This window comes from Delphinus delphis, chromosome 11 (assembly GCF_949987515.2).
Source record: "Delphinus delphis chromosome 11, mDelDel1.2, whole genome shotgun sequence".
NCBI classification, from domain to species: Eukaryota; Metazoa; Chordata; class Mammalia; order Artiodactyla; family Delphinidae; genus Delphinus; species Delphinus delphis.
The window spans coordinates 43,253,588-43,265,074 of NC_082693.1; the positions used below are offsets into that span (position 1 = coordinate 43,253,588).

Here is an 11,487-nt window from a genome sequence, read left to right on the forward strand (position 1 = left end):
CATGATAGATCTAGAATGCAACTTTGATTAAAAAAAAAGAAAAAGGAAAGAGGCAGTGCGCACTAACATTAGGGAAAGCAACTTGGCATGTAACAGAATTCTAATTTAACTAGTAAATGCCTATTCATTAGTGTGTAAAGCCATAACAGAGGATATATACTTAAAAACACAGGCACATACAAAGCTTTAATTTGGTACCATAATCTGAACGAAAATTGGACCCAAATTGCTTTATGTCCAGTTAAATCTTGCTACCATCTGGAAAAAAAAATAGTGAAATAAAACTGGAATACTTACTTGAGATAGATACTCAGTTACTGTGCATTTCCATCTATGGAGTAGAAATATTTCAAAATAAATACGCCATGTCAATTGAAAATCACTCCATCCCCTATTCTTACTAAACACGAATGACTTATTCCTGGGGTATATGGAATTATAATATAAAAGGAGAAGAATTTAAAATTAGCAATTGGATTCCACTCAAGAGCATGGAAAAAGGAAACAGTCCTCTACCTATCAAGCCTTATGGCATATGATTTGGTGATCTCATTTTTGGAGAAATGCAAGTATCCAAAGGGAAATGTTTTAAAGGGGATACTCTAGCCATTTAAAAATTAGCTCAAACAGTAGCAAAAACTGAAATCAAGAGAATCTGAATTTGGGGGCAACATTAGGAAAAGAAAGTTTGTATTAAATAAAAATGACAGCACCTTGGGTGTACCATATGTGGGAATTTCTTTACTAGGGTGGTATGACATGAATTTCATACCTGTTTACTCAGCATGGTCTCTGAAGCCTAGGAAAGACATCTGAATACCATTCTTATGGTGGTTCTTACGACTTATTACTTTCATTTTGTCTCTACCCATTACCTTTTAGGCCCCTGCAATCCAATTTCTAATCCTAATTCCCTATCAATATTATGGCCTGAAAATCAGGGATGATTTCCTCCTAGTCAAAATCAATAGCCTTTTTACTGGTCCCCAAATTTACCCATGGTATTCGATGTCAGTGATCACCCCATCTTGAAAATATTCTTTATGCTTCTGTGATCTTGTCCTTTCCTGCTACTAACCAGGAGTAGGGGGAAGTGAGTAAGGTGCTTGGGGTGCAAGATTTAAGGAGGCACTCACTCTCAGGGTCATGTGGGTACTAGGTGTTCAGACTGAACATGTCCTTGAATAATCAAGACCAACTGTATTTAGCACAACAAACAGAGTAAAAGCATTTTGCCTCTATTTCACTTACTGTTTTTCCATGGCAGAACATATGGCAGAGACTTGGGAACACGCATGCCTGAAGCCAGGTTACTCTTATGTTCCATAACTATGTTGCTTGCGGGGCTGCAAAAAGAAAGATGAATTTGACTATATGTATTCTTCAGGCAGGCACACACAAGACAATCAAATGTGTTTTTTTGTAATTTGGGGGAAAACAACAACCTACATCCTGAAATGTAAACACATTTCCATCAAAACATTCTCACAATGAGAATGATTACCAGCTTCTCTGGAAAGCTCAGTCTTCTGTACAGGCATTAAGATGAGTCTAACCATTTTCATTTTCCAGAAATTGAGATAAACAGCAATGCCATCTACTGTTCAGTTGTATGACAGGCTCATGAACTCAACAGATAAAAGAGATAAAATGCCAAGACAACCAAACTAAAGGCAACAAATCTCACAGAACTGAGATAAAATTAAAATTGTACCAATGGAATTCATCTTTAAGTTTTTCTATCTCAGTGCATACACAGACTAAGATACATTTATTATAACTAACTGACTTCAGGAGCTAAAAAATAAAAATTGATAAGTGTTCTATTTGAGGAAAAAAATGAAGTCTAGCATCTAATTCCTTCATTTTCTAATCCAGAAGTATTCTCATTTGGGTTTGAAACATGATCTTTTTTTGCCACGCAGCTTATGGGATCTTAGTTCCCCAACCAGGGATTGAACCTGTGCCCTCATCAGTGAAAGCACGGAGTCCTAACCACTGGACTGCCAGGGAATCTTTTAAGGTTTGAAGATCAAATAGTAATGAAAAATCTTAAGAGGTTTAAATTAGATACAAAATCAGTGGGAAGAAGAGATGCGTTTTCTTTCCTACCCATTTGGTATTATGGATTGCCCAATCTCAAGTCAAGAACTTCTGGGCTTCCCTGGTGGCGCAGTAGTTAAAAATCCACCTGCCAATGCAGGGGACACAGGTTCAAGCCCTGGTCCAGGAAGATCCCACATGCCGCGGAGCAATCTAAGCCCGTGCACTACAGCTACTGAGCCTGAGCTCTAGAGCCCACAGGCCACAACTACTGAGCCTGCGTGCCACAACTACGGAAGCCCGCGAGCCACAACTACTGAAGCCTGCGCGCTTAGAGCCTGTGCTCTGCAACAAGAGAAGCCGTTGCAATGAGAAGCCCGTGCACCACAACGAAGAGTAGCCCCCGCTCGCTGCAACTAGAGAAAGCCTGCACACAGCAACGAAGACCCAACGCAGCCAAAAGTAATAAATAAATAAAATAAATTTATTAAAAAAATAGAACTTTTAAGATTACTTTTTCCTTAGACACTAGTTACCCAGAGTAAAAATGATACATGTGGTATAGCTAGAGAATTTTTTCAAAGCATTAAAATAATGTGAACTTAGCAAAAACTCCAACTAAGACATAAGAATGGCTGGCGCCACTGTCTCCCTTACTAGACTATAAGCTAGTATTTTTGTGTTCCCGTGGTAATTAACACAAAGCATGTGACCTTTTTATGAATCAAGGAATAAATAAGGAAAAAACCCCACCAAAACTATATCTAGACTAAATTACCACCAAGTAACATCATCAAGGAAAGAGGTCAATACATGCTTTGGTGGCTTCTATTGGTAACAGAGCACTGTGATTCTGGGAGGAAGAGGTGGGAATGAGACCCTTTCATTTACCTGTTGTTGCCACAGTAGTTGGCTTCGCCCCAGACAAATGGGGTGCTGGTCTGTTCCCACAAATCTGCCAAAGGAAGCAAAACATGGTTTGTGGTACTACTAGGTAAAACACCAATTCATGCTAGTTGAATTTGTAAGATGAGAAATAATAAACATAAGTTTAGAGAAGTAATAACTGATCAAGTACCTGGCCTAAGTGACAGAGTAGCAAGAATTTAATTGAAGGATATAAACACAAGTGACATAAATAATAATAAATGTGCCTAGTAGCAACCAAACACAGATGGTACAACACAATTTATGGAAAAAAACAGATGTAAAGAAGTGCTTTTTCCAATCAAGAGGGATAGGCTGTTCCATGTGTCTGCACAGAGAGAAATATGTGCTTGTATTGGGGCCCAATAAAAATAACAAGTCATTCTGAACAACATGGTATGTTCATAAAAAAGGAAAATCTTCCTTCTGTCTAAAGCAAATGACTTGAGATTTTGACATTGTGAAGAAAAAGATGTAGAAGCATTTCACCTTTATCCCAGTCTTCATCGCAAGGAGGGCACTGCCATGTGCTCTCAGCCAGAGCCTCTTGTCCAAGGTTCCTGGTTTGGCTGACTGCAAGACAATAGAGATTCTGACTTAACAAGGGAACACTGCCAAGTTATTATGTTTAAAGGGGTTAGTGGCTTAAAAGGTTGCAGGGTCTTTGTTTCTGAAAAATGGATGGGATGAAAGCTAAACAGAGAGGTCTTATCCCCTTGCCAACAGAAGACAAGAAAGAGAAGCAGAAACAAAGATGTTTGCCATATTTATGGTAATAAAAGAATTTTCATTTTTAGATGAATTATTAGCAAAATGAAATCAGGTTGTTCAGAAGAGAAAGCAGTCTGACAAACACAACCTGACAACCTTTTGCTGCTAAAATAAAAATCTCAAAGGCAGAAAACCATTGTTCTTCTGAAATGATGAAAGCCAAAATCAAGGTGATAACGTAGCGTCATATAAATTTGAAGGGGCTAACCTCCAACACTGAAACATTTAGCTAGTCAGTCTTACCTACATCCTGCTCAATACAGCTTTTGTCATCACAGCTTGAGATATGATGACTGATTTCAGCCCGAGGAACCTGATGGCGAGCATTGAAGGGACAAGTAGCCAGTTTGTTTGCGATGTCAGGATGATTCTGTGAAAAAAATTAAAGGGGTCCGTCAATAAACTTGTGGCTTAACTTGGTAGGTAAACTCATAGTAGAACATTAAGAGGGAATTATTTATCACTCATATGGACCATAGAGACATTACCTCAGAATCATCAAAAGCTAAGCCTCTTTGTTATGATTATAAAGACTGACAACACAGATACTGGGGTTAAAGTGGCTTGTATGGAAGTAAGCAGTGAATTTAGGATGGGGTATTTGAAACATATCTTCACCCCGTTTACTTCTCAGGGTCACAAGATTCAGGTGGCACAGCCTGTAATGGTAGAGCTCTCTGGACATCTTTGAAAGCTGATATTCAGGACGAACAGCAACACTAAAACACACTTAGTCTGCATTGCAGTAGTGCCCCTGCTACTGCAGTACAATAGTGCAGGAAAACAGCTGTTGGAAGGGAGCTGCAGAAGAGGCAAACCCAATGATTTTTCAGATTAACACAGGAACGCTTATTTAAAGTAATGATGCCTGAAATGAGGCTCTGAACAATTTGACCTTTATTTCAGCTATTTCACTAAGGAAAAGTCCAAATGATAGAGAACTCTGCTGACCAAGTTCTTTATTTTAATGCAAAACAAGAAAACAAAACAAAATGTTTAATATCACCCAAATCCTATGGTAAGTTTACCAGCAATTAAGAAATTTATTAGGAGAAGCAAAAGATGTATCATAAATGATACTCAGAAAAGTAAAAATAATGTAAAGTGGGGAGAAGGGTGGAAAAATATAGGGGATGGAGAAAATTGTGAGGGCAGGTATCTCCATGATTTTTGTAAGGGATATCAGGCATTCGAATGCAAAGGTTTTGTAGCTGAAGATTAAGAGCATTAGAATAGGGGAGTTATGACAATGTCTTCTTACCACTTGGACCCCTTTCCCAACCTTTATCCTTGGAACATTTTTGAGAGCCTAGGGGAGGAAGTTGTGGTAGTATTTGCTAGTCCATATTGCCCAGGTTCAACCTTAAGGAATCCTTGCTCTAGAGATTAAAAGGAGCTGAGAAATAATCAACAATGGCATTATAATCATGCCTCCAGGACTGCAAGAGAAACATCCTTTGAAGAATGTTAATGCATACTTGAATTGTATGCAGGTTTAGATTAAATACTAAAATTGTTTTCCAAGCATAAATCCTGGCAGAACTTTGGCCTCTGTATCTGACATCTATATTCTAACAATCCTTTCAAACTGCCTCAATTAATATATCAGCATTAAACTAGCTTACATCAGCTAAGTCTACAAAAGGGTGACCAGAGGAAAAAAAAATCTTTGAGCTGGTTTTTTTTCCCCCAAAGATGCTTACTGTTGAAACTTGGAGAAAGTTATTTTTAGGAATGATCTTTTCTTGGGTTAACCTCTAGCTGTTCAACTTCTCTAAAATTTCTAAACAAACAAACAAAAAAATCAGAAATAAGTGTATTACAATACTCAATCCTTATCAGGACAATGAACACATCAAATTCACAAGGCAAGAGGGATTTCTCACTGCTAGCAAAAATTAGTGTTTCCTCTTTACAAAGGCTGCGAAGATTCTTGAGAAGCTGTTTATGAAGGGTGCTCTGTCACTAGTGGGGGGAAAACCAAAATAAGAAAAAACTTACATATCCAAGAAATAAACTAATTCTTTTCTATAAATATTGGTATTTAACCCAAAGCAATTCTGGCATTCAGTTAAAACATTTATGCTAAAATTATTTGATAGTTACAAAATTTGGCTTTTAAAAAGAACTCAGGAGGGCATCACAGGGCAAATTAAGAAAATAATACCCTACCTTTCTGCACTTGATAAGATGATAAGGAAACCTGCAGGCCCTGATCTGGTGGTTTTTATCATAGGGGCATTGTAACAGCTTTTCAGGGTCCAGGGTATCGACTGAAAGAGAGAAAAACAGGGTAAGTATAAAGCTTAACAGGCCCTTGTAAAACTTCAGCATCCCCGGCACACTGGATTTTTTCAACAGAATCTGTAAGAGTTCAACAAGACAGCCTAACGACGGCTTGGACTTTTTTTTTGAAAGGGTGACTAAACATCTGAAAATAAAAATGTAACTGTGAGAAGATAAAACTGCGTTATCATCGAATCTTCATTAAGTCCAGCAAAACCAGCAGTCATGGGGTGGGGTCTTGGTTCAGATTTGGTTGTACATGAATATTGTTGTTTTCATTGTTGGTTACCCTTATTATAAACAAAAAAATTAAATGAAACATCTTTTCCTTTTCTAAAAGTGCTAATTCAGTGTCATAGGACTTGCGTGGTGGCGCAGTGGTTAAGAGTCTGTCTGCCGGTGTAGAGAACACGGGTTCGAGCCCTGGTCCGGGAAGATCCCATGTGCTGCAGAGCAACTAAGCCTGTGCACCACAACTACCGAACCTGCGCTCTAGAGCCTGCGAGCCACAACTACTGAGCCTGCATGCCCAAACTACTGAAGCCCACATGCTCTAGGGCCTGTGTGCCGCAACTACTGAGCCCATGTGCTGCAATTACTGAAGCCCGTGTGCCTAGAGTCCGTGCTCCACAACGAGAAGCCACCGCAATGAGAAGCCCGCGCACCACAACAAAGAGTAGCCCCCGCTCGCCACAACTAGAGAAAGCCCACGCACAGCAACGAAGACCCAACACAGCCAAAAAGAAAAAAAAGTGCTAATTCAGGGTCATTCTTATCTCTAGCTAGTTCAACCAGAGCTTCCCAGCCAGTATGTTGAAGGTTGGAATGGACAGTGTACTGATACACTGCCGTGGGGGTCCATTGCATGCGTGTCCCCTATTCCCCAACCAGTCCTAGGGTAAGTTGAGGGTAGTTAATCCCCTACACTAGCATCCCTATTTACTAGTATGCTATGACATGAAAAGAGTTGGTAAGCATTGCTCTATATCAGTTATACGTTCTATGGAAGCTTGAGAAATATTCATTGATAGATTTCTTTTTCGTCTGTCTGCTTTAATGTACTTCTATAAGTAGTTCCTGATCTTGGTTAATCTAGTTACCTCTCAAATGAAACCAATACCTTTACCAGATCGGTGGTTTTACTTTTCATATTTTGGAACATAATGAGAGAAAGACAGAGAATTCTTTAACCTAGTGATTATCAAACTGGCCAGATAAAAAAGTAGAATAATCTGCAAAAAGAGAACCCGAAGTTATTAAGACAAATGCAGATACCTTAAAGGGGCTGCTGTGTGAAAGAAAGCCCCTAACCTATATCACGCTATTTAAAAGTACCCTTAGAAGACTATACTTTTAGGGACCATTTCAATAGTTTGAATAGAAACTAGAGAAGTTTCTCTGAACGTGTACAACTATCCTTATGTTCTGCAAAATGTCCAGGCTGAGCCCCAAATTTTAAGAAGCCTGGTTAAAGAAGGGAAATTAAATGGTTAAGCACATTCTGAATATATTATGAGGACAAGAGGCAACCTAATAAAATGCTGTTGCCACCACTGAAGGCAATAATAAAAGTGAAATAAGATAAACAATTCACATTTGATAAGAAGCTTATAAACCAGGAGACTGCTATGAAAATCAGAAGCTAGTGGGGAATTGAAACAGACAGCTTCACTGGAAGAGTGGTAAACATGGGATAAATTGCTAACCATGATCGTGATGCAAATGAGCCAGAAAGGTGACTTGAAGGACAGAATGAATAGGAACGAAAAGTCTTAAAGGACAAGCAGGCTTATTATGCCAGCCAGGCTCATCCTGACCAGCAATCTTTTCATATTTCTGAAGCTTCAGGACACCCGGGAAGAGTGTACGGATGAAATTCTTGTTAGTTTTCCTTCATTTAATCCATTCCATCACTAGCAAACGATACACCATGTCAGCAGCTGACAGAGACTGGACGTACTTTATGATTCATACACATTTTACTGCCCATACAGTGGTATTCATCAGAGTTGATAATGATAGCTTCCTACCAAAATGCTTTACTTTTTGGTCTCTGATAACTTAGGTCAGCTCTAAACTGTTTTGTGTTTTTTTTTGTTTTTTTTTTTTTGCGGTACGCGGGCCTCTCACTGTTGTGGCCTCTCCCGTTGCAGAGCACAGGCTCCGGACGCGCAGGCTCAGCGGCCATGGCTCACGGGCCCAGCCGCTCCGCGGCATGTGGGATCTTCCCGGACCGGGGCACGAACTCGTGTCCCCTGCATTGGCAGGCAGACTCTCAACCACTGCGCCACCAGGGAAGCCCTAAACTGGTTTTTTAGATTAAAATTTTTTAAATTTTATTTTTAATAAAAAATTTTTAATGGTAATAAGATACACATAAAATTTATCATCTTAACCATTTTAAAGTATACAGTTCAGTGGTGTTAAGTATATTCACATTGTTGTGCAACCAACCTCCAGAAATTTTCATCTTGCGAAACTGAAACTCTATACCCATTAAATAACTCCCATTTCCTCCTCCCTGTAAACCCTGGCAACCACTATTCTACTTTTTGTTTCCATGAGTTTCACTATTCTAGATACTTCATATATGTGAAATCATATGGCATTTGTCTTTTTGTGACTGATTTGTTTCACTTCCCACAATGTCCTCAAAGTTCATCCAGAGTATAGCCTGTGACAAGCTTTCCTGTACCTATTTTGCTATTTGCTTTCTTTTAACTTAACATATCTTTGAACTCCTTCTATGTCAGTATGTTAAGAAATGTTTCACTGCTGCATACGGATGTACCATAGATTCTTAATCAGTTCCCTTACAGATAGACATTTAAGTTGTTTCCAGTTTTTTACTCTTATATACAATGCTGTGACTAGCAATATAACATATGCTTCTTTGTGCATTGTACAAGTATTTCCCTTGGGCAGATACCTAAGAGTGCTGCACGAAGTATACACGCATTTAAAGTTGTAATGAATACTATCAAACTGCTCAGCAAAAATCTTGAGTGGCTTTCTGGGAATATAACTTAATTTGGAAAACAAAGCAGGCCCTGTGGACAACCTTCCTCCAAGAGCGTAGACTCAGATGTTCCTCACACTTGCATAGAGCCCAGAACCCATGGTGAGAAATGGAGGAAACTTCACAGAAATAAGGAACTAGACTTGACGAGAGTATCATCAGCTAAGAGGTACTGCCCAAAGACAGAAGCTGGAGATCTTCAGGAGTCTATCAGATTAACGTTAGAGTTTTAGGTCACTTTGGGAAAAAGGTCAAACATATTCTAAAGCACTGTTTCTCACTTTAACATGATTCCCGGTGCTAAATCACTTGGGGACTGTGTTAAAATACAGATTCTGATTCAGCAGGTTTGAGATGAGGCCTGAGGTTGTGCATTTCTAACCTACTTCCAGGTGATATTTTTCTTTTTTTTAAGTCTTAAAACAATGAAGCTTTATTAAGAAAGACATAGATAAAGAAATGCTATAGACTTAAAGGAGTTGTTTCTTCACAAGCCAACTTATTTATTTATTAAACTTAATCACAAAACTTAAATAAAATTGTAAACATACAGCAAAATTCACCATTTCCTTCTTTCTTTAACAAACATCTACTGATTATCACTACGTAAAAAAGTCTGTTATGTAGCAATACAGTAATTAAAAGAACCAGGTGATATTTTTCTAAGAAAAAAAAAATCACCACTGACAAAAGTAATGAATAGAGATATAAAGGGGAGATGTTGCTTTCTAATTTAATAGAGTAGTAAGCTTCCAAGAATAAATAAATATAAATCTCTCATATCTATCTCACATGGAAATCTCAGATTTTAATTAACACATTTTTAGAAAAATTAAGGGGGTGAAGGAGGAAGCCCTAAGGAAGATCAAGGAGAATCAGATCCATTATTCTCAAAGTATGGTCCTCAGATTAGCATCATCACCTGGGAACATGTTAGAAATGCAAATTCTTGGGTCCCAGACCTTCTGAATCAAAAATTTTGGGGGTGGGGTCCAGCAACCTGTGTTTTAACAAGCCTCCCAGGTGATTCTGCTGCATGCTAAAGTTTAAGAATCTCTATTGTAGATATTTAATAAAGATTGTTTCCATGTAGTTTCTACATGTTGGTGATAAAGATTCTATCGGACTCTTCCTTGAAGGTAGAATGGGACTAAAATACCCTTTAGTTAGAACTTATAGAGATTCTGAACAAGACAGAAAGTAGGAAACAAAGGTGGCCTTGTTGACGAGTTTTATCCACTCAGATGTTCCTCAAACTTGGTCAGGGTCTAGAAACCATAGTGCTTTGTAGTAGCAAGTAGGGCACTACATATAAACAACATATAAGACTCTGGTTCTGACTCTGTCCCCAACTACCTATGTAACTTTAAGGCAAATCAATTAATCTAGGTTCTGTTTTCTCAGTTGTAAAATTCGAATGTTGAATGAAATGATTTTTCAGGTCTCTTTTGGTGCTACACTTGTATGATCCTAGGTCTCCTGGTTCCCATTTGATTTGTTGGGCCATCTAGATTCCTGGATCACTCGAGAAACAAGAATCCTCCCTAGGATTTCTTTAAGTCTAAAAACTCAGCGTACATCAACATTATGTATATCATATTATCCCACAAAATAGAAAGAAACCAGTTAGTTAATGACTATCCCTGTGTCATTAACAGGAGAAACTGAAGTCCTGAGGAATGAAAATGCTTCATTTAATAAAAATATAGTTTAACACAGGTGTCCCAACCACAGCTTTCTCAAAGCTTGATGACTTCTCATACTTCTTTATTTAAATTTCAAGTGTCGTATTTCAAATTTGGACATTTCTCTACATTACTAAAACAGTCTCTGGGGAGACATTTTCTTCTCAGCTGTCTAGTGAGAAAAGTGAATCTTTCCCAACACAGTAAAAGTCTTGTCAGACAGAAAACTACATGTAAGTAATTTAACTTATTTTCTAAAAGCAAAAAGAAGTACGTACTGTAAGTTTCTTCCATGTTGGAAATGAAGGAGCCAAATCCAAGTGCTGGTGGGGGGGAAAAAAAAGCAATGGATCAGGGAATCAGAAATGAAATGTATCAAAAGTAGCCCTAAGAAGTGGAGTCAAACTTGGATTCAAAGTAGAATTGAAGTCACCCAAGTTCAATATAAAAAACCCTTATAGCACCTCCCTCCCCCTCAATAAATTTCTCCCCTTGAAGGCATTCTTTACTACTTTGAACCATTTTAACATCATTTGCCCAATTCACACTCTTGGAATAAATTCTAGGGCTCACAGTTAAGAAAAACCAAATATGACTACTAACTTAAACTGTATTCAGGCGATAAGATGTCAGTCTATGTTAATTGCCATTACAACACCCTGTCACTGTTTACCATCTATTAGGGTTTGATGCTATTTAACATTAGAGGGGGCAAGTCAAGCCCACCAGAATACTGTTATTTAAACTTCAGGATAA

At 38.3% G+C, this 11,487-nt stretch overlaps 1 protein-coding gene across 1 annotated transcript; it reads right to left on the minus strand.

The window, feature by feature from the left end:
- Nucleotides 1-1,243: 1,243 nt before the first annotated feature.
- On the minus strand, nt 1,244-11,025 carry GTSF1 (gametocyte specific factor 1). Its single transcript, XM_060025970.1, has 6 exons — nt 11,010-11,025; nt 5,914-6,014; nt 3,985-4,111; nt 3,460-3,543; nt 2,935-2,998; nt 1,244-1,346 (listed from the first exon to the last, which is right to left on the minus strand). Exons 1-6 carry the CDS (start codon nt 11,023-11,025, stop codon nt 1,244-1,246), a joined length of 495 nt encoding a protein of 164 aa, XP_059881953.1.
- Between the last annotated feature and the right edge of the window lie 462 nt (nt 11,026-11,487).

Excerpts from the sequence above, each read along its gene's own strand:
- GTSF1 (XM_060025970.1), bottom strand. Across the intron at positions 2,999-3,459 it reads CGATGAAGACTGGGATAAAG|ATTTGTGGGAACAGACCAGC; the intron begins GTGAAATGCTTC and ends TTCCTTTGGCAG. Across the intron at positions 1,347-2,934 it reads AACTACTGTGGCAACAACAG|CCCCGCAAGCAACATAGTTA; the intron begins GTAAATGAAAGG and ends TTCTTTTTGCAG.